Here is a 27,300-nt window from a genome sequence, read left to right on the forward strand (position 1 = left end):
ATATATATATATATATATATATATATATATATATATATATATATATATATATATATATATATATATATATATATATATATATAATTATGTACAGATCAACAAGCTAGCATAAAATGTAACAGGGGTAAAATAGATGGATAATATGATTGCAATAATATTTCCTTGATTAATAAGAGTATTACAAAAAGATTGTATAATAATTGAGAGATGATGTTGTAACAATTGTACAATGCCAATTTATACAAAATAATCTTTACTTACTAATTTCATAGTGGGCCATAAGACTAAGTCAAAGCCCATCATTTTGGGCCTGGAGACGGGCTTCATACTCTCCTTGAGCAACTTGAGTCATCTTCTTGGATCTCGAACAATGAGCTCCTAGACTCTTGAGTCTCTATTACTGGGTCATTTTCAATATCCATTATGAAGCATATACCTTTTAGCAAAAAAACTGAATGACTTGGAGTGCAAGAATGGTTTGCCCACGATTAAGGAAGTTACGTCTTGGAAGCTTTGTACTTAGGAATGCAATGGAGTAAGCTATGGAAAGTCTAAATTACTTAATTCTGTACACTAATCTTTAGGGAATTAGTTTCACCCTACATGTATGACTTGTAAATATATAAACCCATGTAAAAGGAAGGAAAAGTACTAGCAATTCAATAGTCTTACTACAATATACACTTTTTGCTCAACCTATTGACTATAAAATCAAAAGGTATATCACTCTTACTTTATGTTGCCACAAATTTGTTATTAATTTTAGAAAATTAAAATGTAAACATTCTAAAAGGCCACAACACATCTAGACTCAATCACCAAAAGTGTCACTAAAAATGCACTTGAAAGATTACATCACAAGGTCCATAACCAACAATATGGTCCAAGCTAGCAAGGGAGAGTAAAGCTCGTTAGATTAGAAAAGTCTAAAATATCGATCAATACATGTTCCTCGTGTATCAAGTATAAATCAAAAGTTCTTGTTCAGTACTTTAAAGACAAGGAGAATCTGAATCTCAAACTCAAAATCCAATATCGGTGCTAAATGACACTTTAAAATTTTTCTATAATAATAACAATAGTAACAAATATTTAACTTCACTTTTTAAAAAATTGGGTCCCACATTGCCAAATGGCAAGGTGAGACGGTGTCAAAATTGCACAGCCACGGCGGATTGCCAGATGGCCTAATAAGCCGAGGAACCTCCAATAATACAGATCCAACGGTCCAATTACAGAGCTATATAAACTAAAATTCAAAGTATAGCCGTTGTACACCTTTCGACCGTTGAAGTCTTCTTCCCTCAATTTCCCTTCACTCTGTATCACTCACCATTCTAAACACTCTCTGTACAGCGCTCGTTTCACAATTCTCGGGGATAGATCGGATCACTTCTCTGCTCAATTCAATGGAGGCTAACGGCGAGTCTGGTGGTGTCGTTAACCATGACGCGAGAGCTGAAAATTTTGACCCCAATGTTGCAAATCCAGGTTTGAAGGTATCAGGTTCGCCGTCGATCAGGAAATCGGCGATCAAAGCCCAAAGGATTGCGTCGAAAAGCCCTAGAGTTATCCCCAGTCCAGTGGCTTCACCTTCTGCGCAGAAATCGGCTTCGAAATTCCAGGCCGTGGTGGCTTCGCCTCCAGCGCAAAAATCGGCTTCGAGAAGCCTTAGCCTTAACCTAACCCCGGCGGCTTCGCCTTCCCCGCATAAGAGGATCCGGCAGAGGAAGTTCGTGGTGGCAAAGCGGAGTTCGAAGAGAGAAATTGCGGCAGTGCCAGTGGCTTGCTGCAAGTGTGACAAGGGTAATGGTGAGCACAAGTGTTTCTGTGTTGCTTATGAGAATCTCAGGAGTTCTCAGGATGAATTTTTTAAGAATCGTCAAACAATTGTTGATGAAGAAGGCGAGTTGGAGGAGCCAAAAACGCGTGATGGAACTGAGATTGGGAGTAAAGAAGGGGAAGAAAAGAACAAAAAACTTGGATCAGATGATTGTTTTCCGATTAATGGTACAGAGAAACAAGGATCAGATGAAGGGCTGTTGAAAGAGGCAAGAGTAAAGGTGGCTGAACCTAGTTCGGGGCGAGTTTTACATTTGGTTAAGGCTTTTGAGAAGCTGCTTTCACCTGCAAAATCGAATTATGCAGAGGAAAAAGATGAGAGGACAGTAGTAGGAGATGGTGAGGATGGAATGAAAAGTGCATCACCTGCAAAAGCTCCATTCTCTCCACCAGAGTTTCTCCTCACCTGTGAGTGCTTAGGCTTGGATTCGCGCTGTTCGTCTTCACTTAACAGCAGCAAAGGAAGGTTAGTGATATCTACTTGATTAATTTTGTGCATATAACAAGCTCTTAATTAGTTAATTCTAGTTCTAATGCAATTCGTTTCTTGGATTTTCCATACCATTAGTATTTCAAGGAGGGCTTCTTCTGCCAGTGATAGAAGGAGCAGACGAAAAGTAAGAGAGTTGTTTTTTTTTTTTTTTTTTTTGAATACTACTGACTCTATTGAAGCGCATGAGTCAATATTAACTCCACTGAGGCTCGAACCCACAAGCGCATGAGTCAATATTGACTCCACTGAGGCTCGAACCCACCACCTCCCGTATAAAGGGAAGGGTTTGATGCCACTGGACCACAAGGTCCTTGGCAAGAGAGAGTTGTTTTTATCTGTCATTTTAAACGTGCAAGGTGGTTCATATATCTCTGTGATAATCTTATATGTTTATAAATTCTGCAGAGTGTTGAATCAGATGGGACTTTGGCTAGAAGGAAGAGAAGGCAACTTACCAGAACAACAACCTCTCGTGAACCTTTCAAGCTCAGAACTGAGGTTTGTGTGTTGGTACTTATGTTGTGGTGATTGTGATTTTGCTCTGTGCTTTTGTGTCCTTTTGCCTCCTTATCTGGGGAAATCAAGATCACATAATATGCTCAATCATTTTCATCTCTAACCTTCACTCATCATTTAAAGTCACCTAAATTTGCATTTGACCTTTGCAGCAAAGGGGAAAGTGTAAGGAGGAAAAATTGTCCATTAAAGTGAAGGAAATGATGGAGGAAGAGGAAAAGCGGCGGATTCCAATTGCACAAGGGCTTCCATGGACGACAGATGAGCCAGAGGTATACACTGACCTTATATACTCTTGCACGGGGAAAATGATTGTGTGAAATTGTTTCTCTATGCTTTAATACTGGTTTGCAAGGTTAGAGAGAATGGAATTTCATTCATTTCAAACCATATTTTCAGTACACTAGACAACTTTATTAGACAAGAATATACAGTGAATTGTTCCACTCACATGTTTCTGTTTCTGGTCAGCACATAGTGGTAATCTGAACAGCCTTGCTTTCTTTTGCTTTTCAGCGTTTGGTAAAACCTCCCGTGAAAGAGAGGACAAGAGCAATTGATCTGGTGCTGCACAGTGATGTAAGGGCTGTGGAGCGAGCCGAGTTTGACCATCAGGTACAATTTCTATCTCTCTATGTGAATGCCGTTGCCTATGCTAAACAAACATCAGGTCCTTGTTAATCTCTGCACATATGGGTGCCAGATAATATTTGTTACGATCCACAGCATCTGTAGAACTGTTGTGAATTGGTTAGTTTTTTCGTGTGTTATCAATCAGGTGGCAGAAAAATTGAACTTTATTGAACAATACAAGGCTGAAAGAGAGAGACAACAGAAGGTAAAGTCCATAAACAGAACTTCTAACCTGTTGGGATCATCACTTCATATCTTGCAGCTGTTAACTTTTACATCTCTGCTGTTCATAGTTGGCAGAAGAAGAAGAAATTAGAAGATTGAGAAAGGAACTCGTTCCAAAAGCTCAACCCATGCCCTACTTTGACAAGCCTTTCATTCCTCAAAGGTAATAATATCAGTTTATTTATATCTTACACACTCCATATTCTTTCGAGAAACTGCGAGGCATCATCCTAATTCCTAACTAATATTGTTTGTTGCCATAGGCCAGAGAAGAACAAGAAGGTCAAATAGGCATTTGAAGAGCCTCCTCCTCCAAGGTTTCATTTTTTCGGTTTGTTTCTGATAATCATTCATATTCTTTTATGTAGTGTGTAAACAATAAGCATTGTTATTATAGTAACAATCTCGGCAGCAAAAATTGCATTACTTAAAGCAATGATCAGTGTGCAACAATTTGTGTGGTTCCAAAACTGCAATATATTAATTTCCCAAAACTTCAATACCAAATGAACAATCTAAATGAGTTTAACAAAAGTATCAAAATATATAGATATTATTCATGCTGATATAGTTTGACAAAAGTATCAAAATATATAGATATTATTCATGCTGATATAGTTTGACAAAAGCATCAAAATATATAGATATACAAACTAGGCCACATCAGCAACAACAATTCTCCCAGCAACTTGGTCGAGGTCCCGCTGGCCACTGGATGTAATCCTCCTTCCTCTGCAATACAGCAGCATAATGTCATAAAAAGGACACAAAATCTTGGTTGTTTCATAATGTCATAAAAAGGACACAACATCTTGGTTGTTTCATATTCATTATATACTACTACTTACCCTCTTGGGTCCACTTCAATGATGTTCATTTTCTGCAACTGTTGAAGGATGTTGCGAGACACAGCGCCACTGCTTCTGCAGAAATGGGGTGGTTTACTTCCATTCCTCTTGCTGCCACCGTAAATCCTCTGAAAGGCACCGACCCCAAGACCGCCCCTCAAGTAAATTTTCCTAGCCATCGATGCTGCCAAACACAAGGAGAAGTAGATACATCATTATATACATTAAATGAATTATCAATTATATGGAGTATAGAAGAAAGTGATGAATAGAGAAGAAATTACCATACACAAGGAGAAGTAGATACATCATTATATACATTAAATGAATTATCAATTATATGGAGTATAGAAGAAAGTGATGAATAGAGAAGAAATTACCAGCTCTGATGTAGTACCAATCAGGGTCATATGGAGCAAGCTCTTTCAATCTTCCAGTTTTCACAATGTCAGTCCATTCTGGAAGCTCCATCTATAATCAATCAAGAACAACATTAACAATAAAAGCAAAACGTCCATTCCGTGATTTTTGTCAGTCATGACAATAGTGAAATTTTTATTTTATGTAATTTTTTCTGGAATTGCAGAGAAAATTACAGACTAAAGCTCTTACTATTATTATGTACGATCAACAAATGCAATTCACAGAAAACATCTTTAATTCATTGCATAGAAACAGGGGGGATGGAGTTGAACCTTGCCGGAACGTTTAAGATGAGCGGAATAAGCCTTCACGAACTCGTGAGGAGAGACGTCCTTCACAGCTCTCGCCGTCGCCATTGTTTCAAAGCAGGACTCTTTTGCAGTTGATGGAATGCTTTCGTGGCGTTGCCGGAGATTGAAAAAATGTCTTTCCCGTAGGGTTTTCAGAATATAAAGCGCGGGAGTGACGTACTAGTTTTGCATGTGCCCCGCTGAATGTAATAAGATTTGGGCCCAAAAGCCCATTATTTGAATGAAACGAGTTGACAATTTATATCGTGGATTATGATCTAATATACAGAATTTTACTTCATAAAATATAGAATTCATTTTTATAATGTACAAAATTATATAACTGAAGGTATGTATATAAACACTTCATATAATACACATACACATTATAACGATTTTGTATATTCGATCAAGATCAGAGTCACCTTATAACGATTGAGAAGGATGAGGTTTGTCTTCTCTCTCTAGACTCGATTCTTCTTCTCCGTTTTCATCGGGCGAGTCTGTGCAGAGCAGAGCAAAGCTTGAACGGCCTCAGTTTGACGGCAATGGCGATTCGGCAGCTGGATCAAGGTTCGAGACAGAAGAGACGCATTCAAAATTTGATCATAGTCCTATTGAGCGTGAACGCAGCGTCATCCTCAGGGAGATGGAGGAGGTGAGTTTCTTCATAAATATAATCTAAATATAAATCCAATAAAAACTTAATTGTGTATAACTGCATGGAAATAGTTGATATCTTCTTAATTGTGTTAGAATAGGGTGGAAAAAGTGACATTTTGTCTCACATTGACTCAGAACTTTAGATGGCGTATTTTGAATTCCTCTTCTTTATCATACTTGATCATTGTCTTAGATGTGCATTACTGAACATTGATTGTACATAAAGTAGCAATCTCTGCGTATTTTGGATTCTTCTTCTTTATCATACTTGATCATTGTCTTAGACGTGCATTACTGAACATTGATTGTACATAAAGTAGCAATCTCTGTGTATATTTGTTGATATGGTGTGGCACTTACCATTTAGCTGGAATCACAATTCATAGCAGTATCAATTTTTTTTTGTATTGAGTACATAACAGCTTAGAATTGCAGCTTGTACAATATTTTTACCAGAATAAACGAACATGCCTGTAATTAAAGTGCATTTCATTTATGGGATCGAGTTCCTAACAGAATAATGTACAAACAGATTGACAGAAGAGTTAACCTCCCCCCAAAAAATTTCCCAATTAACCACCCCATAGACAACATGAAAACATTGGATTAAGGCGTCTAACCCTAAAACCCTAGGTTAAATTGTTACATCTTACATCTATAGATGCAGCAAATTACCTTAAATGGAACAAAAACTCCTTACCAAAAGCAGCAACTCCTAGCAACTGGCTGACTGGAGTTGCTTTCTGATGTCTGTTTCCTTGTCATGCCGCCGCTTTTGTTATGTCTACTATTGCTTTCTGTGTTTCCTACATACTGTACATGTCAGTTTTACCTGTAAGTATTTACAAGTGCAGGCTCTGCCTAGTCATTCTTCTGCCCCCGCTGTTATTTAACTTCCGTACCCCACCTGTCCAATCCTCATCATCATCTTCATAATCATCCCCACCCATTCGTCCAGATCTCCCACCTCTTTTTGGTGGTGGACGTTTCCTTTTGATATTTGCTGTGTAGATTGAATAGTCAACTGTGTCTTCTTTCATTGCATTCTTAAAGTCCTACAAGGTTAAGTGGGGTAAAGAAGCATGTTTAGCATTTAGTACGAGTTGCAATAAATGCTGTGGGGCATGAAATAAAAGACTCAAGTAAATTCACTATTTCAGTGCACAACTTACCTGGTATCGCCTCGTGAAGTCTTCGTATGTAATTGGGGGATCAATTCTTATGTCACTCACATTGAAGGGAATATTCTGCCTAGAAAGGACTTCTCCAGGTTTCTGAGGTTCACCGGGAGAATATGCCTGGCCAAACAAACAAATAAAGCCATGTATGGGTGACATTGAGATTTTAGCACAAGCATTTCACAACAAAATGTACAGAGTTTTCAAGATATTTAAAAGGAACCAAACCTGGCAACGAGCATCATTCAGTCCATAAATAATCTTCAGGTGCCTCTTAAGCCTCAGAAGCAGTTGTAGTGCACCCGCTTGCAGAAAATCCGCCTGTCATTTTTATGTTTCCAAAAAATAAACTAATCAAGCCATCTAAAACTGTGTTCATGTTGCACTAGCGAATTCTCATATGATAAAATAACACAAACAAATGCAGTTCACAGTCAAGTTGTGCTCTGAATGCTGTAGTGGGGTGAACAAAAGGCTTTGGAAAAAAAAAACACACATGCTTTAATTTTTCCTCATATGAAAGGGAAGGAGACTCCAAACCAACACTGCACTGTGAGTGGACCCCTCTTCCCACCACCCAGGGCACCGGAAGAGGGAGGGAGGAGGGGTGTTTGGGTAATTCCAATGTTTAATTAGTGGTAAGCTGAGCACTAAGTTTGATGTAGGGGAGAAAATGGCTCTTTCTGGAAACTTTTAAATCTACCAAGTATTCGAATAAAACAGGAAATGAACGTCTACATAGGATTGGAAACTCCTTGGTGCACTGATTAAAAAATGCTTGTGCTTGTAAATAAAAATACCTGAACTTTCTGCACAACATCATTTGATAAGTCATGTGGATTTACTGAAGGCATATGATTTGCATTTGAATCCGATGACACACGAAATTCACATCCCTGATAAGCAGTCGACTCATCCCGCATAACCTCATTGTCAACAACCGCTCTAGTCTGATACATAGCAGACTGAGCTGCCCCATTTAGAATGCTCCCATTTCCATTTATGTTCTGTTCACTTCCTTGCAGAAAATGAAGAAAAGCCTTCAGATTTGCCTCCACATTTCCAGCTCTGACTTGGATAACACGGTTTATGGTATGGATCAAATAAAGCGGTTCATCAGGCAATGTAAAAGGTAGCAGTGCCAGAATTTCAGTACAGTATCTGCAATGAGAAAAAAATTATACCGCAACATGGACAACTTCAAGGTCAGTAATTTCAGGTGATAGACAAGTCATTAAGTGTTGTGAAAAGAGATAGCCACAACTTACATCAAAAAAGGGATAACTGCATCATCCCAGCTTGGTGTATCATATTTGCGCACAACTGATGCCATAAATTTGTTTCTTGAAACACGATTCCCACGGATGAGTTTGTAAATTCGCGAAACACCAAGCCTTGAATATGTAAATGAGCCAGTATCTGATTTTGCTGGTACATTTCCAGGAGCTTTAAAATTGGCTTTGGCATATTGATTGTCAGATCCACCTTTACTCATGGCTTGCATGAACTGGAAAGACATTCGAAGCCCATCCCCAAGGCGGTTTTCGAAAAAGGCTGGATATCTGAAACCATGCTAAGACTGATTAACATGTGCACATCAAAGTCAAAAGAGAAGACATTACAGACAACATACTTTTCATTCATGTTCATCAACAAATGATGCGCTAGCTTTGAATTCTGTTCTTCTGGATCTGTTTCAAGGGCTATAAGGTAAGGAACACAAGTGATGGGATGAACTAGACCTTGACGCAATACAATCTCTACAATCTGAGAGGGAAAAAAACACAAGAGTGAGTATTCTTTAGACTATAATTGAAAAGGAAAATCTACACAACCAGAAATCCAAATAATGGATGCCATAACTTATTTGACCCATGCTTTAAATGTAAGCAGGCTACATAATAAGAACTTCCAGTGAAGCTTAAATGGCTCAAGAGCTGCAAAACCATGCTCCAGCTCTTTTTATTTAAACTGGCAAGGCTTATATAAAGTTTGCACTCAGACCTTCAGATAACAAAATCAGGACTTCACCTTAATAGCAGACTGCCGTACTTGTTCATTTGCATCTAAAGACCTTCCTAAGATTTTGTCCCAATAGAACTGAACTATGCCTCCACAAATGTTGGTATCACCAGCACCTGCAGCTACAGGTACACAATGACTACTGTCTGAGTTATTAACATCATTTTCAACAGTTGTATCTGCTGCTCCCATTTGACTTTCCGCGTCAAGAAGATATTCGTACATGTTTTGCAATGCTTGCATCTGTGAGGGAGAAAAACAAGTGAGCATATACTACACGCCAAATCATGAAATAGGAACCAAAATGGTTACCTTGAGACGGGTATCCGTGCTAGCAGAAAGTGTTGCCTCCAAAATTTTCCCCATGTCATCTCTCAGCATAAAATCAGGCCGGGCGATCAAAACATATCCCAGTGCCTGAAGAAATTATATAGTCAGGAAAATGTTGTGCACATCACACTGTTAAAAGGATTTGTACAGAAGAGTAAGAACTGACCTGTAAAGACCTAACCTTGATCACAAAATCATCAGCTTGTAGATATTTTTTAAACACATCCAGGCTGCTTGCCAAATTTACGCTATTGCTGTGTTGGGATGCACTCAGTAAAGTGCTACCATAACGTATTAGCAAGCCCAAACAGAAGAGAGATCGACCAACTTGCTGAAAGTCAAAGCAAGCACGCAACAACAATTTAGATTAGCATAACCAACACAAGAGCATATTATGAAAGTAAGAAATTTTTAACCATGAGAATGATTATTACTAGGTGCTACACTTTGAATGTGCAGCAGACGAGAAATGTGATGTGAGCGCAGCATATTTCCAAAGAGGCATCGGGAATCGGGATTAAAGATAATTCATCTTCTAATAACAAACCTGCTTATTATCAAGAGCAAAACCAAGGCTATCCAAACGTCTGTAGAATAACTGAACAAGATATTCAACAACTGTTGCACCTTTTCCTGCTACTTTACTTACAGAGCAGAGGCACCTGTCCATTTAACAATAAAATGTTTCTCATGAAGTGAATTGAAGTAGCAAGAAATATAGCAAGAAAACTCTAGATATTGAAGAGAAGGAATATTACTTGATGCAAGCATGGACAACAGTTAAGAAAGAATGCCGAACAATCATTTGCTTCAGATCTTGTTCAAGTTCTTCAATAACACTTTGAGGAAGCTTCCGTAGCAAAGGCAAAACAGAATCAATTACAAAGATTATACTCTCCAGAAGTTGGGCAGCTACTCGGTTGTCAGCCTGGATGCAGGTAAAAGTGAGAAAGGCTAAATACTACTCTGTAAGGAGTATTCATAATTCACTCTCAAACAAGGAGAACACAAGCACTTCCGGGCCATTCACAAACAACTAATATCAAGCACTACAGAATGACACAAAGTTATCTAAAACACTGAGTACATCAACCCAGCCAGGTATGGACCAAATTACTAAAGCACACAATTAAACTAACAGTGTAAACTCAAAAGGATAAACGTAAAGCATCATGCAACTAAGCTTACAAAAGTACCAGCAAAATGAGTGAATTAAAACAAACACGCATTTTGCAATGAAAAAAAATACAAGAGAGACCCTTTTTTTCACACACATTAGTTCAAACATAAAATCAAGCTTCTCTGAAAAAATGAGGCAACAAATAATACTTTATTAGGATTAACTAAAAAATATAGAAAAGGAAAGACAACAAACCTGACTCTTCAAGTAAGGCTGCAGTGTGACCACAAATCTAGAAGGATCTGAAGATGGTGCGCAAAGAGTGGGATCCACAACACAAAAGGCATGCAACAGCAGCATATATGGAAGCATTCGAGCCTCTCCTCCATAATTCATTTCTGCCACCTGAGCATTTGGAGATTCATATGCCATCGCATGCAACAAACAAAACAACAAAAAGGAGCAACCAACAAACAACATGCATTAAAACAATGAACCTGCAGTATTTTCTCCAACAAGCACTTGCACATAAGCTCACAACGCCTACGAACTGAAGCAAGTGATACAGGGTTGATACCCGCAGCTTTAGCCGACTGTGGAAAGAAATCGAGGGCTAAGTTACGTTTAATCACAGTTACAAGAGGTTGATGGGTTGGCATCCTTCTCATCATGTCAACAATTTGCTCAGTTTTCTTAGACACCTCAATTGGAACAGAACTGCCATCTCCATAAAACTGACTATGTGAACCAGAAGATTCATCGAACCAGAAGTCATAAAATGTCTTGCACACGAGATCCTGTATGAAGAAAGATTATGACATGTAAGATTAACCTCAAGGCATATGGTTGTTAAATCCATTCTATGATAATTACCTGCACACTCGATTCTTCATCATTAACACGGGAAATAATCTCAATACAAGCAGTAGAAAACTCTGAGAAGTTGGAATTTGAAGTGCACATGTCCCGTATGATTTTAATAGCTCGTTTCCGCACGCTTACTCCAGTATCCTTTACTCTCTCTGCCACTTTCACAAAGTACTATGCAAAGAAAAAGAACATTCAAGTACAATGTTGCATTCAGTGACATGGAGCTGACAAAACAGTAAGGCACAAATCATCAATTTCAATACCTTTAAACCAACATCAGGGTGTGAAGCAATGTATCGACCAACAAGTTCCAGGGCTGCTTCTCTCACAGATATAGCAGAGTCACAAAACCTCCCTTCAACAGCAGTTTGGACAAGCTTATCATACAAAACCTCTGGATCGGCCTCTACAATGATGCTGACCTACTCTCATCACAAAGAAAGCATTAAAGACAAACGGTAAATCACAAGATTAGAAAACTCAAACAGATCCAAGCAATGTTAGTGAGACCCACTTACTGCTCGCAATGCCTTTGCACGGATCACAGGTGAGTTCTCCCGTAAACTGGCCTGAAAGTAATGTACAGTAAAGATAGACATTCTAATTTAGAAGAATTAAATCAGAGAGGGATATTTCACCAACCAGAAGCACTTGAAGAATCTTATCAAATCCTCTAGAGAAAGAATTATTTTGTCCCAATGCCGAGGTTATCTTCTTTACTGAATCCCTTGTCATTAGTGATGCAAAAGAGCCAGAATCACGCAAAATTGCTTTTGAATTCAACTTTGAGATATAGTAGTAGAACTTCTCTTCAGAACCAGGATCGTCTTTGTACCATAGACAAAGATAAAACCTACATAATTATTCCATTTTTCATTATAAAAATAATTGGAGGAAATGAAATAACATTAACAGTGTAGATATCATGCTCATAAAGTCACAGACCACCGGGTAAAAATATTTGAATCATCTCCAGAATCAGCCTCTTGAAGGTAAGTCAGAAGTAGCATCTGAATGGTCTCCAAATTTGTAATTGAATCGCTAGCTTGGGAAGGCTTTTCAGACTCGCGTTTACTTTTGCTGCCATCCATGCCCTGGGACTCACAGTGTGATTTCAATGCAAGAAGTTGCTTTTTAGAGAGACACATCTGACAATGAAAGTTGCGATTAGAAAGTTCATGCTTTCTAACTCCTATGCAGTCAACATGAAATACTCTCTCACAACCACGGCATAAAACCAGTGATTTTTCATTCCTGGTGTCCAAACAAACAGAACATGCATCACGGGGAAAGTTGCTATCATTGATGTCCCCAGAAACCAACTCTTTCACTATCCAAAATGTTTCATCCTGAACACGCACTGCATCTTGTTTCAACCTTGCAGCAATTGTACCAAGAAGATCAATGGCCATTGAGCGAATAGCAACATCTTTAGATTTCAGCCCAGCATTTTGAAGAAGTAAAACACAAAGAACCTGCAAATAGTTCTCTCTTCAATGTACAGATAATCAAATTGTATATAAGAAAGCTAGTGCATAATCATAAACTTACCTCCAGAAGAGGAGCAGAGGCAGGATATTCTGGTAAGTTCAAAGTAACTAACAGATCCATGACTATATTCTCCATCACCATCTTCAACTCAGATGCTTCTTGACTTTTTGAATTAGTCAACCGCTGAAGAACTCGACTCCAGAAAAGACAGCAAGCGTCAGTAACTGACTCGTAGCATTTTGTAGGGCAACTGGCATCAAGTGGGACTTCTAGGGAAATATTGGATAATGTTTGCTTTAAAACTTCAGGAAGGTTTGAGCTGCTGTGTACTAGCTGAAGCAACAAAGCAGTGACAATCTGAATCTGCTTATGGTCTTCCTCAGGAAGATGATAAGTTCTAGGTATGCGCTTAGAGGACGGTAGCTTCAGAAGAACTTGGAGTGTTTCATCCATCATGTATGCACGATGATTTGAGTACACGTAAAATATCTGGATGCCCAGTGTTGTAGACTCCATAAAATTAGCATGACAGAAGTTATTTATTTAAAATGGAACTGAAGAAGTAGTTTACCAGTCCTTACCCCACTTATCAAACTGATTGCTTTCAATTGCAAAAGATGTATATTATCCACCGAAAATGTTGTGAAGCATGTCTTCACAAGTTGAAGAACGCAACTATCTGATAAGCGCTCTATTGCACACAAATCCTTGACAAATCCAAGAATGACACAAAGCTTCTGAAGTATATTATTCACGGCAGCAGATACCCTAAGAATATAGCAGAACATAATACTAGGGTTAATTTGGAAATACAATGACTCATAACCATAAAACAAGAAAATGAATTTTAGCCATACTTGTTTGATGCTGTCTTCCTTATTTTCACAGTCCTTGCAGGCCGCTTCTTCTTAGATGCTGATCCAAATTCCCCATAAACTTCCTCATCATCTTCACCTACAAAAGTGACAACAAAGAGATAGCGCATACTATTAGAAATAAGTTTTAGCATAATAATTTAAATTATTTAATAGCAAAACAACCACGACACTCAGCACATTGGACTAAAATAAAGCTAAATGATGCAAATAAGGAAAAAAAAATTTAAAATGAACGTTAGTGTGAGGATGTTTTTTTTTGTTCCGATATTGTAGAATATACTTAATCTATCAAGGTGTTTCTGTATCAAGGATTCAAGGTACATAAAAAATGAAGAAGAATTGGGGTGGGAAATTGGAAATAATTTTAATGTAACAAGGTAATAGTTCCAAGAAAGAATGGAAATGATTTGACTAAACAAATATCATAGGAGAATCAAGAATGTAAACAATGCAGTATTGATTAATGCATTAAACAATGCACTATTTTCTACATTAAGACCACTTCCAAGGGTGAATAAAACAACTGATATGAATATCTTAATGATGAGCAAGTGAAACAAGAAAGTAAAATTCTAGAACTAATTGATCTTTGAGTTGATAAACTGGACAATTAGTTTAGTGAATGCAGAAATGGCCAGGACACTTGAAACAAGGCAAAAGGGAGCAAAGGCATTCCTGAGGACGAGAAGGGTCAGGTGTGCTCAGTAATATATTTACAAGAACCTCAGTGAGACACAAGGCCTCCAAAAAAATCAGTCCAAGAATCTTAACCACAAATTATTAACTTGCAACTTGTAAGGAACCTGAAATTCTACCTTCAACAACCCCATTCTCCATTGGTCTATGCAGTGCTCGATATACAGGATCAGAAGCCAGCATCACATCTATGACTTGGTGCCTAGAGAAATCCAGGATTCTCTCAATGATCTGAATGTGGAAAGTACTGATCAGTATAAAATAAAGATTAATGTAAACAGAAATTTATATGAATAATAAAGGATATGACAAAAATAGAGAAATATTAGAGTCCAACAAGAGTGTCTGTCAGTGAAGGTTTTAAAGTTCTTGGTATAGAAAGTAATCAGTAGACTGGAAGAAGAGTGCACACCTCCTCTTTATAGAGCTGCTTAGGCATCCCGTTGTAAGCCATAATTGCCAAAGATGCATGAACAGACTCCAATGCACTATAAATAGTTGATACAGTCTCTGAATCTGGCTGTAACTTAGAGAAATTTATAATTAGAAAGGTATCTGGAAAGTAACAAATTGAATGAATTGTGGCCTTAGTTGTTCCTTTTTTAGGGGCAGGAGAGTTGCTTAAGATACAGATGCAAGGTATATTTAAGTAATATTTGCCTAGGATGTACCACCATAAGTGGCATTCCCTAAACCCTTTTGAACATTAGATTGGTGTCAAAAGACCCCATGCGGCCATGCCCTATGGAGATAAATCACAAATAGAGCTAGTATATTTTAAAATGCACTAATATCAACACTAAAATTTAAATTGTTATTTTGAACATATAAAAAATTATCATAGCAATGTAACTTCACGTCTTCACTTTTTAGAATGTAATACAGATATAAGCAAAATAGATGAAGCAAAGAGCCTTTTTTTTGTTCTGAGAATTATACCATAGCAAAAGCTAACATGACAGTTGCTAGGAAAGAATGAGCACAAAAGGCCGACAGAAATAAGATGAACAATGATTCAGCCATAAGGTTATTGCTAATAGCAACAGTAGGCACTAATTACAAAATAGTACTATCGAGTATAAAATTTGAAGGTTAACGGTCATCCGATGTGTCTAACATAAAGCAAGCAACAGGCAAGAATAATTAAGCTAAGAAGTATATAATTTCGTTTTCCCTTGGAAAATATGAACTAGGATCTTCTTTTGTTACAGAATTGACTATTTAAAAGAGGAATTATTTTTTGAAGCAAAAATTAGGAATACCAGCAATCTACAGTTATCATGAACAACAGGAAGCAACTTACATGATTATTGCACCTATGAACCTAGAAGAATATTGATGGTTACCTATAGACACATTGGTGACAGTCAGACAGTCTAACAGCAGTCTCAATCCCTATCCAGGCCATTGTCTAATCTAGATTCTAGACTATAAGGGATCATTTGGTTCATGGGATTGGGTTGATTAATCATGGTTAGCTTAATGTTGCCTTCCTCTTAGTCTTCAGGGATAGGTTTATCCCAAAGTTCTTGGCCATCTAGGCTTGAACCAATAAAGACTAAGGCTATAGGAGATGGATTGTAAGAGAACTTACATATTCACATTCATTAACAGATAAACCTTCTGCTCGATGGATCTGTTGATCTAACACCTTTAACACTGCCACAAGAATATCTACTTGAATCAAATGTAGCACTTTCTTAGCTCGAAGGGTCATTATGTCATTTACAAGCCCTCTAAGATCACCAACAGACAATGGTAACCATTCTGTTTCATCCCTCTCATCGTCATTTACTTTTGCCTTCACACAAAGGTCTTCCAACATCTTTTGGAAGCCTGTTACTAGAGCATCTGAAAAAGAGAAAATACATACTTTTTATATAAATATGTGTGTGTGTGTGTGAATAAAATCTAGAAAAAGAAAAAGAAAATTCATTAACCTTGGTGAGCAGAAGCATCAGAACTGCTTGCCATCAAAATTTCATCGTTTGCTTTTTTCTTTCCTCGTAGTTTTCTAGAAGGTGTAGTTGCATCCTGCAGTTCATTGGTAAGTATTAGTGAGCATAAAATAACTCTAACCAACTAATGGGCCAAAGTAAACTTACATTAGCAACATATTCATGTTGGTTATAGTGAATTTCTAGGACGTCCCTCTGTGGTTGTTCGAAAATAGGTCTGCTCTCAAAAGGTTTTACTTCACTTGATTTGTGCACTCGTACAGGCTCCTTAATAGGACCTGAGAAACTTGAACAATGCACTAAATTATAAAGCCATGAAATGCAAAACCATACCTACAAATTCACTTCCTGTGCCCAAATAAGCAAGCTTCATAGGAATCAATCAAGATCCGAGATAAACATCTTCTCCAAATCCAGTATCAAGAAAAACCCGTATCATAGTTCTAAGCATTTTGAAAGGAAAATTTTTAACTTAACATCAGACTCAAAGAACTTGAAAAGAAAATGAATTAGCTGCTTTCAGACCAACTAATCACTTTTCCAGAACTATTCCAGCTTTCATGCATCCATAATACAGTTAGTACAAGATCCAACAAAACAACCAAATTCAAGAACTTTATATTTGTCACTGATTCTTAAAGTATCCATCTCAATTACATTAAACGTAGCTTGCAAAAGTCAAGGCAGGGATGGGGGTGACCCAATAAAAGTGTTCAGTAATAGTGAATACAATCTTACTTAAGGTCGAAAAATGTAAAGATTTAATGGAAAGAAAATTGGCATAGTAGACCTTGTTTACCTGGAGCTCTGCAATCAAATGCCTCAGAGTTGCATCTAAGGACTTCATCATACAGATCCACATGCCCTATGAAGCCACAAGGTTGAGGAGCCACATCAGCTCGAAGGTTCCTGCAAATGTCAAATGGCATGAATTGTATGTACAACACAAATTTTGCCTTCTGGTTCTTTAATTTCTTTGAGGTGCCCTCTTTCTCTCTCTATTGTGTTCTTTTCTCTATCCAAGGAACTTGCATATTTAAATAGCTAAAAATTTCTTTGCTCAAATAATTAAGTGTAGTAGTATATACAAGATTCTTGAGAAGCTACAACAGGTTCTAAACTACGGCAGCACTAAAAGCACTTCTTGAATAAAAATAAGTAAATAACTAGAATAAAATGTTATGATGCATTTGAGAGGAATTACACAAAGCCATTCTACTCAAATATTCTTCAAAATACGTATAACTCATACACTTTTTACAAAATCAACTCCTATACATTTTATTTTAAAGAACATGAAGATGCTTGAAAGCAGTTTCAGATATTACTTATTCTCCGAAATACAGCATAATTAAAAGTTTTCAACTTCCTTCTTAGAAAGAAATCCGAATAAATGAATAAATGATAGGAACAACAAAAACTACTACTAATACTACTACAATAGCAATAATGCTTACAAATTATAACACTTGAGTTGCCATTAAGTAGATGATAAGTGCCTAAATGTTCATGTTTTCACCTTGCATTTAAGCTTATTTTCCTTGCCATTTGTTATAATTTTGCCAAAAGTGTTCCACAAATGCTAATTCAAAGGTTTTGGGGGTGAAAAATAGCCTACAAGTCAAAGAAGTTGCACAGGATTTCTCACTGCAGGTAACCACAAAATTTGGCCATGCCCGTGGCCACTTTCCAGTGGAGACTCGTTTATGGGCACAGGCTCGGCCACACCCGTGCCTAGCCTACTTTGCTTGTATTTAACTCCGTTTTCAGCCATTTCAACTTGGTTCCAACCCACTTTAGAACCCTAGTTGAAATGCCTGGATTTCATCATTTCACTTCCATTTCTATAGATAAGTTCTACTTCTTTTATCTCTATTTCCACTTTGCTATTTACTTTGTTGTTTTAATGCTTTGATCTTTATCTTGTGTTTGTTATGGAATTCCTTGTTGATTGTGAATCTTGTGCTATTTTCATTATAGTTATGTGTGATTAGTTCTCCTTGGAGGGAGGTAGGGATGTAGGCTAGGTGTTTGATGGATGATTTTTAATTGGTTAAGGAAAATTGAGACATGACCTTGATGTTGTTGATTGACATGATTATTGAGTCCCGATTAGGGAGTGACAACCTAGTCTAAGCTCAAGGAGTTAATCAACCATACTTCACCTTTGAGAAAAGATGAGTGTGTGATGTTAAGAACACCAAGTGTTTGATGAAATGCCTCTTAGACATTCTTGAGTCATGAGAATGTCCATGAATGTTCTAGGAGTGTGGGATGACCTTGAGAAAGGCTTCCCTATCGTTATATGACATCTATCATCTATTTCAATTTGGTTTCACTATCTTGACCTAACTTTAGTTCCTATCTACCTCCGCTTTCTTATCATTTGTATTCATTCAAGTGTGTTGTTTGATATTCTATTTGTATCCCAGATTCCCAGTCAACCTTTTGTTTTGGCTAGATTTCCATGAGGAACATTAGTAACTTATACTTGGAACCCTAAAGCTCTATTCCTATCGTCAATCCTTGTGAGAATATATTCGGTGTAAGGATACACTCTTACACATCCACTCACCCAAAAGACTACTTCATCAGTACATCATGTTCTATTTAGGAAAGCTCCAGTTGAAATTTAGATAGTTCTCATGTAGTCAACTATGCATGTTTAGACCACAATCATTGTTAAAACTTTAAAATTCATTAAAATTATATAGTACGAAAATAAAAGGAGAAAAGATAAATTATCTGGCAGTAGTAATAGCAGATAAAAATCAAAATAAAATACAGTTTTACAGAGTTTAACTCAATTGTTATAGTTCTTCCGTACTTAAATAGGAAAACAAAAATAACAGCAGTAAACGCAAAAGGCTTGATTTCTGCTTGAGAACAGAAGCCTAGGCACAACAGCAAAACTATAGCTTTTCATTCACTTTTTCATTTCAATTTAGTCTTCTTCTTCTTCTTTTTTTGAAAATCATTTCAATTTACTCTAAAACACAAAATTGTAAGCAGAAACCATATTTACGTGCTTCAACATGCAAATTCAAACAATGTCAAAATTTCACTTACTAAAAATCAGAACCGCAATCCAGGCAAAAAACGATATATAACTCAAAATCGAAGTTAGCAAAACGGTTTATCAAAAACTTACAAATAAGACACGTCAGTGCTCTGAAGCAGGTCAGCAATCCTGCTAGCCTGACTGAGCACCTCACCCCGATTCAACGATCTCGGCTCGCTCTGCTCACTCGACAGCCGTAGCTCCTGTTCGACGGCCCCGCAGCACACTGGCAGCGACGGCAACGGCAGACACGGCACGACTTCGGAGTGAACAGTGTTGGGGAGGGCTATGCCTCGGGGGATTCCGCCACTGGCACTTGAACTCGCCATGGAATCAATCGTGTGCTAGATGATAAACAGTTTACCGGTGACTATATGCAGTCATTTAGCTCCAAAATGCTGGCAATTCGAATCGGAAAGTTGGAAATTGGGGAATTTCACTTGACAGTTCGGAGCAGTAGAGAAGAATTTGAACCAAAAAAAGCCCTAGAGAGAGAAAGTAGAGAGATAGATATACAACAAATGGCGGGGAAATGTTTATGGAAATAAATTTTGGGGTTTATTTTAGTGAGTGCAAGCTTGTATTTGCATTTTAATCTTCGTCAAAACGAAAACCAAAAATGAGCTCGCCAAGTCGCCAGACCGTCCTGGCAGTCGAATTACGAAGATGCCCTTCTCGAATCTTGTCGAAGAAGCTGTCAACCCTGCACAATTCGAAATTTCGAATAAGCCACGCTGTTTCGGCGTGTAACTGATTTTTCGTTTTATTGTTTTTTTTTTTTTGTTTTATCGTTTTATTGTTCTTTTCTAAAAAAGAGATAATTCAAATATACTAAAAATAGAGCTTATTACAATTTTTAATTAATATCCCATATTGAATTATGTAATGTTAACGTAAGTTTAATTAACTCTTCATTTCGTTTGACAAATTATTTTACAATTTTATTACAAAAATTCACCAAGTTTAAAAGATAAAAAAAAATTGTTTGCTAAAACATTTGCTTCAAATGACAATGTTATCGGGCATGTGGTATGCCTTATCATGATAAAATTCTTTTAATGGGTCCGATCAAAAAAACTCGGTTGAATTCATCTCTTCTTACACAATACAAATACTAGTGTAATATGCTAATCAAAAGTTGACCCCTTTTTATATATATTATTGAGGACTACCTATAATATTGCATCTATTTATGGATGGAGCTAAAGGAATCAGCCAAAAGGTAATCTCAAATCAATTATTGCTAGAATTAGGGAAACACTTTACTTGTATTGATGATCAATTATAGATAGTTTGGATCTATAAACTCCTACTTGCTTTGTATGTTATGAATTATGATTCTAAAAATAGTGAATTCATTTAATTAATGTGGGTGGCCATTAATAAATAAGAATATTTGTAACCACAAATCAACAATATCCCAAAGTAAAGTTTATATATTAACTGTCTATTAACTTTATTGAGTTGAGTCAGTCAACTAGAGACAACTAAAAGGTTAGTTTACCATTTACCGACTAAGATTACAAGGCGGCCTTCACATAAATCGTACATTCAGGTAACAGTTGCAGACTTCTTCATAAATCCTTATCAGTAAAATAATTATTTGGTGAATGAAATGCACGCATTGCATGGGTATCGACACCCCTAGTGTTATGGGTGTGCAAATTTATATTAAAAATCGGTTAACCCACCGAACAAAAAAATGTCGATTAATCATTTTTAACCGATAAAATTCGATTCAGTTAATGGTTAATGAATTTACAAAATTTTTCGGTAATTAGTTAATTCAGTTCACAATTATTGGTTAACCAAATAAACCGACTGATTAAATGAACACACACACACACATATATATAACCGAAAAAAGATTTTGGTTTGATTAATTTGGTAATAGAAAGTTTAGTACAATTAAGTTAAATGTTTAGAAATTTCGATTAATTTAGTTCGATTAACTAAATGTAAATCTTTAATTGTCACGAGTTATACGGTTGGCCCATGAGTTACACATGCCAACATCCCANTTTTTTTTTTTTTGTTTTATCGTTTTATTGTTCTTTTCTAAAAAAGAGATAATTCAAATATACTAAAAATAGAGCTTATTACAATTTTTAATTAATATCCCATATTGAATTATGTAATGTTAACGTAAGTTTAATTAACTCTTCATTTCGTTTGACAAATTATTTTACAATTTTATTACAAAAATTCACCAAGTTTAAAAGATAAAAAAAAATTGTTTGCTAAAACATTTGCTTCAAATGACAATGTTATCGGGCATGTGGTATGCCTTATCATGATAAAATTCTTTTAATGGGTCCGATCAAAAAAACTCGGTTGAATTCATCTCTTCTTACACAATACAAATACTAGTGTAATATGCTAATCAAAAGTTGACCCCTTTTTATATATATTATTGAGGACTACCTATAATATTGCATCTATTTATGGATGGAGCTAAAGGAATCAGCCAAAAGGTAATCTCAAATCAATTATTGCTAGAATTAGGGAAACACTTTACTTGTATTGATGATCAATTATAGATAGTTTGGATCTATAAACTCCTACTTGCTTTGTATGTTATGAATTATGATTCTAAAAATAGTGAATTCATTTAATTAATGTGGGTGGCCATTAATAAATAAGAATATTTGTAACCACAAATCAACAATATCCCAAAGTAAAGTTTATATATTAACTGTCTATTAACTTTATTGAGTTGAGTCAGTCAACTAGAGACAACTAAAAGGTTAGTTTACCATTTACCGACTAAGATTACAAGGCGGCCTTCACATAAATCGTACATTCAGGTAACAGTTGCAGACTTCTTCATAAATCCTTATCAGTAAAATAATTATTTGGTGAATGAAATGCACGCATTGCATGGGTATCGACACCCCTAGTGTTATGGGTGTGCAAATTTATATTAAAAATCGGTTAACCCACCGAACAAAAAAATGTCGATTAATCATTTTTAACCGATAAAATTCGATTCAGTTAATGGTTAATGAATTTACAAAATTTTTCGGTAATTAGTTAATTCAGTTCACAATTATTGGTTAACCAAATAAACCGACTGATTAAATGAACACACACACACACATATATATAACCGAAAAAAGATTTTGGTTTGATTAATTTGGTAATAGAAAGTTTAGTACAATTAAGTTAAATGTTTAGAAATTTCGATTAATTTAGTTCGATTAACTAAATGTAAATCTTTAATTGTCACGAGTTATACGGTTGGCCCATGAGTTACACATGCCAACATCCCACCCCCCCCCCCAACCCCCCAAATAGTACTCTAATACACGAGTATCAGCATCCCTACGATAAACTAGTTCAATTAAGTCTCGATCATCTAAACATCATGCTTAAACGACTCAAACCTTTATACTTGAGCTAACATCTTTAGGTACTCTTATCCACATCCATATTCAATACAAAGAACTGAAAGAGAACTTTAGTTGCCATGTGAACACAGAGAGCATGGAGTAGCCAATATAATTGGTGTTAAATAAAGTCAGCTATCAAATACATGAATGCTCCACCAGAATAGCAATATCTGATCACTTATAGGTTTGCACACATGACTGCAGATGATCCACACCACACAGTCCCTAGAAACAGATGGTATCAGATGAGAAACAGAAACACTTTACCCAGAGCAAAGAGAATTGTAAGAGTGGACTGCACTATAAATCTTCTTTAATTTTACAGTATGATTCCACACAAGTGTCGTCGTCTCGAGCAAAATCAGCAATCAGCTTCGCAACCGAGTGTGGTTCTTCAACATGGGGAAGATGCCCAGAATTCGGAATCTGATGCACTGTGGCATTTGGTAGTTCTCCGCATAATCTCTGTATGGAATGCCACAAATATAGTCAGATAAAGTGATAAACCGCTACTGGAATTCGATGCATTATGGACTTATGGTCCTATTTGGTAAAATAGTTAGCCTATCAACCAATTTTGGCTTTCTTTGCCCGCTAAATTTAACTTTGGGGCAACGCTCGAAGAAGATTAGACGAAGGGAAAGGGGCGAGGATTAAAATGACTCCAAGTGCGTGAGCTAAGTTTTTGAAACTCACCATTGCAAGCTCATTGCTGACTAACTTATCGCGCATGCCCATTATGACTAGTGTTCTTTGATTCACCTGTCCATCAAAGTTATTGGAACCATTAGCGACAATAAATTGATAGGTATTCTAATTTTCTCGGGACACATTTTGGTGCATTACTAGCCAAATTGTCAAGCCTGTTTCGGTTTTAATCAGCAAAGCGCATAATATGCATTCTTGGTAGCCAGAACACGAGTTAATTGACATTATTATATGCAAAAAAAAATAAAAAATTCAGGTAGGTAAATTTTGACGGAGTACAAAGATAAAGATAACCGAATACCTTTTTAATTTGATGAACAACATTATAACCCCCACTCAGCATGAAATTAACCATAGCATCTTCCCACCAAGGTAAGAGACAGTGCAGTCGCCCCACCTGACGATTGATAACAGAAAACAGCTTCATTAAACGTCACATGATCCCTGTGGCGGTCCACGTTCTTCATCAACCATAAACTGAATTACTGAAGAATTTAATAATGATAAGAACCACTCTGTCACGATGGTATCACATGCTTACATTGGTCCAGTCCAAGGTAGTAGATAGAGATAAGCCATCAAAACACTGCAACTTAGCATAGATCCGCAACGGGACGCTCTTCAACAAGGAGACCTGAACAAGATAACTTCTTAGCTCTATACTAAAAATTCGACGGGATGAATGAACTAGAAGAACCAAAATTCGCAAAAATAATTTCGGTTTCCTTGAATTCTAGGTGTGCAGTGTTTTATTACCCCGCCATAGGCCACCATTTTAGGCAGCTTTGTCATAAATCCAGTACCTTCTCCATAAACGCTTGCATTTATTAGAACCAGTTTATGAACCTGCACAGAAACGGGCTATATCTCAACTAATTTACAAACAGCTTGATTACCAAAACGAATTAGATTTTAGAGTGAATGAGCAAATTTTTAGGGTAACCGCATCAGAAATTCATGACTATTTGGAGACTCTCATTATTGATCTATCCAACCTCGCATAGATGGTATGATTGAAGGGGGGAAATGGAGAATTCTTACAGCTTCGGGAAAATTGACTGCAAAATCAATCGCCACTGCTGCACCAAGGCTTGGTCCGACCAATATCATAGGCCTTTTAATGTAAGACTTCCATAGCTATCATGTGGTCGAGGGAGAGGGCAAAATTAGTAAAACTGACTATCAGTGCAGATATGTGCAAACACAAAACGTTGATTAGAGATCAAGACTTTACAGAACCTGGTAAAGATGGTATCTTTTTGACGCAGCATCACAGGTAGGACGTCTTTCTGTAATGGCAAGAGAAGAATAACATAAAGAAGAAAAACAAACAAGAGGAACACCAAAAATACACACTATCCTTTAACCGAAAATAGAAGCTAGGCAAGAAAACGAAACCTAAGTCGGAGAAACCCCATCCAAGAATGTCTATCGCCCAAGCCTCGACACCCGTATCCTCGAGCAAGGGATACGTGCGCCTCCACTCCAAGCATGAACTGAGTTCATACAGTAAAGAAAACAAATAAGACCCACCAATCATTGAAGCCAAATGTCATTTGATACATGCTAGTAAAAGACTATTTGCATAGCTATACCTGTCAAAACAGTGAAGAAGGACAACTGGTTCCTTGTCACCTTGTATCACAGGCTTAATACAACTGCTCATTATACAACTCTCAGAGGTCCCAACCTGCAATATTATCATGAAAACTTCAGTGTCATTGCAAGGGAAAATGATGTGTCTATGCAAGTCATAAAAGACCCTTCAGTTCTTCCTACCTAATAATAAGAGTTTATGTAAATATCAAAATTTTAGCCATATCAGAGTTCCAACATAAATAACACATCAATCTATTCCCATTGTGTTGGCAAAAGTAAAACAAAATTTCAGAAATAGTTATACTACCAGGACTCTCAAATTCTACCCATCAATTATACTCCCTGATATCACAAGCATGGATATGACTTTTCATCTCATGGGTCCAGAAAAAGTTGTCTACATCTAAAATTTGTAAGAGTAAGTAAAAGTTGATAGTATAATTTGTGAGTGTTGAGCATATAATATATATAAACATAAATGAGCAATCCAACTATCAGCTTAAACTTTTAGTTAGTTGAAATGGAACACATGCTCTTCAATTTGGTATCAGAGTCATGCCAATGCCAAGGGTCATGGAGCAAATGTACAAGTAGTATTTTCCTTTCAGGAATATATGAAATGAAGATAAGCAAAACCCAGTGAGACCTAACACTAAAATTTCCTAAATATCAATTCCAAATGGGGTTTACTTTACAATGTGGAATTTAGAGGGAGAAGAGAAACCTGAACAGGAAGCCTCTGGATTCTCCGGGCCAAGCTCCGAGCAAAAGGGTCTTTGATTTCGTAAACCTCCTTGGGGAGAAACGCCGGAAAACCACCGCCGCCGGCGACACCAACGCCGTTCACATTCCCTCCGGGCAATCTGGAGCCCGGTATCTCCAGATCCATCAAGCTTCGGGTGCCCCATTTCCCTCCACCCGGAGCGGAACCCAACATCAAAGCTCTCATCTTTTTGGCTGATCCAAAGTTCCAGACACACAAGTACAGTTCCAGAATCCTCTAACCCCGAAACTTCACAGTCAATGTCTAAAAAAAAAACTGAAATGTGGAAGAGCAACTTAAGAGGGAGCCCAATAATGACTGGAAATCAATAGATTAGGCAGAAGCACGTTGCAATGTTGCATGGCCAGAGAGAACTATCAGCTCTCTCTTATAGCACACTTGCCTAGGAGAAGTGACAATGTTAATGCCGAACAATTAACGGGCTAATATAGTTATATAATACAGTTGAAGATTTACTATTTTTGTTCTTTCCTCCCGAGGTTGGCTCGACAAAGCATCTGAAAGTAAGTAAATCATTCACTTTGAGAGGGTGTCTCCGCATTGTCGTTAGTGTGACTCATCCCTATCTCCGAAACTTCATCCAGTGACCAGTTGAGCTGCCCATGCGAGCACTATTTTTGTTCTTATGTTTATAGGTACAGTACACTTTTAATCTTTTTTTATCAAAACATTCTTATTTAGTCCCGGTATTATTGTGTCATGATTATTTTTTGTCTTCTGTTAATAAAATCGTTAAAATGTTGTTAAAACGACGGCATTTCAATTTTTATACAAAATGAGTTGACCCGTTATATTTTTATGTTTATTTTTTAAAAGTATAATTAAAGACCAAAATGTTTTTGTATTTAACAACATTTAAACTGTTTTGTTGATAAATGAAAAAAAATTGTTATGTCATAATAATACTAAGACCAAATGAGGATATTCTCTGATAAAAAAAAAAGACAAAAAATAACTGTCACCTATAAATTTATAACAAAAATGGAATTAAAGTACGGAGTAATATGAGGTGGCCATTGGTCTCCGTACGACGGGGTCTTGACTTGAAAAGGTTGGGACAAGGTCATGATCAAACTGAGAACTTAAATTGATTGATCAAATAGTGACCTTCAATAATACCAATGAGCAGATGAGCACTCAATTCTTTAAAGTGACTCACATTTTAATAGTGGTCATCAACACTCGATCCTTAAGGTACCAAATTGTAAGGCTATCCATGTTCCTATAATATCTTTAAAGTGAGTTCTACATGAGATATTATCATATATGCAATTCAACAC

General features: G+C 36.8%; 4 protein-coding genes across 5 annotated transcripts; 1 reads left to right on the forward strand and 3 right to left on the reverse strand.

Moving 5' to 3' along the window:
- Nucleotides 1–1,035: 1,035 nt before the first annotated feature.
- On the reverse strand, nt 1,036–6,038 carry LOC116013868 (40S ribosomal protein S19-3). Its single transcript, XM_031253825.1, has 8 exons — nt 5,696–6,038; nt 5,253–5,470; nt 4,938–5,028; nt 4,558–4,741; nt 3,717–4,441; nt 3,303–3,588; nt 2,791–2,906; nt 1,036–2,283 (listed from the first exon to the last, which is right to left on the reverse strand). Exons 2-5 carry the CDS (start codon nt 5,334–5,336, stop codon nt 4,363–4,365), a joined length of 438 nt encoding a protein of 145 aa, XP_031109685.1. The 5' UTR covers nt 5,337–5,470; nt 5,696–6,038; the 3' UTR covers nt 1,036–2,283; nt 2,791–2,906; nt 3,303–3,588; nt 3,717–4,362.
- Nucleotides 1,375–4,112, forward strand: LOC116013867. The gene is made up of 8 exons (XM_031253824.1): nt 1,375–2,308; nt 2,411–2,459; nt 2,741–2,833; nt 3,004–3,123; nt 3,368–3,466; nt 3,630–3,689; nt 3,778–3,872; nt 3,973–4,112. The coding sequence occupies exons 1-8, from the start codon at nt 1,410–1,412 to the stop codon at nt 3,998–4,000; spliced, it is 1,443 nt and encodes a 480-aa protein (XP_031109684.1). The 5' UTR covers nt 1,375–1,409; the 3' UTR covers nt 4,001–4,112.
- Nucleotides 6,039–6,401: 363 nt separating the features above from the next.
- On the reverse strand, nt 6,402–20,080 carry LOC116013865 (sister chromatid cohesion protein SCC2). 2 transcript variants are annotated; one of them, XM_031253822.1, is made up of 28 exons: nt 19,628–20,080; nt 17,276–17,385; nt 16,624–16,754; nt 16,459–16,552; nt 16,113–16,369; nt 14,931–15,038; nt 14,638–14,749; nt 13,802–13,898; nt 13,526–13,712; nt 13,005–13,433; nt 12,399–12,928; nt 12,096–12,306; nt 11,972–12,022; nt 11,717–11,875; nt 11,457–11,624; nt 11,081–11,380; nt 10,839–10,988; nt 10,222–10,391; nt 10,011–10,125; nt 9,630–9,794; nt 9,446–9,550; nt 9,143–9,376; nt 8,745–8,878; nt 8,380–8,673; nt 7,912–8,272; nt 7,340–7,432; nt 7,106–7,231; nt 6,402–6,988 (listed from the first exon to the last, which is right to left on the reverse strand). In XM_031253822.1, exons 1-28 carry the CDS (start codon nt 19,864–19,866, stop codon nt 6,776–6,778), a joined length of 5,343 nt encoding a protein of 1,780 aa, XP_031109682.1. In that variant the 5' UTR covers nt 19,867–20,080; the 3' UTR covers nt 6,402–6,775. The 2 variants fall into 2 exon arrangements, with proteins under 2 accessions (XP_031109682.1, XP_031109683.1); XM_031253823.1 differs by lacking the exon at nt 19,628–20,080 and having other exon boundaries at nt 16,624–16,762.
- A 2,890-nt stretch (nt 20,081–22,970) lies between these two features.
- On the reverse strand, nt 22,971–26,406 carry LOC116013787 (2-hydroxy-6-oxononadienedioate/2-hydroxy-6-oxononatrienedioate hydrolase-like). The gene is made up of 10 exons (XM_031253714.1): nt 25,961–26,406; nt 25,233–25,327; nt 25,036–25,133; nt 24,877–24,926; nt 24,679–24,774; nt 24,394–24,483; nt 24,179–24,271; nt 23,939–24,034; nt 23,626–23,691; nt 22,971–23,394 (listed from the first exon to the last, which is right to left on the reverse strand). Exons 1-10 carry the CDS (start codon nt 26,183–26,185, stop codon nt 23,230–23,232), a joined length of 1,074 nt encoding a protein of 357 aa, XP_031109574.1. The 5' UTR covers nt 26,186–26,406; the 3' UTR covers nt 22,971–23,229.
- Between the last annotated feature and the right edge of the window lie 894 nt (nt 26,407–27,300).

The sequence above is a fragment of the Ipomoea triloba genome, chromosome 3, assembly GCF_003576645.1.
Source record: "Ipomoea triloba cultivar NCNSP0323 chromosome 3, ASM357664v1".
Classification (NCBI taxonomy): Eukaryota; Viridiplantae; Streptophyta; class Magnoliopsida; order Solanales; family Convolvulaceae; genus Ipomoea; species Ipomoea triloba.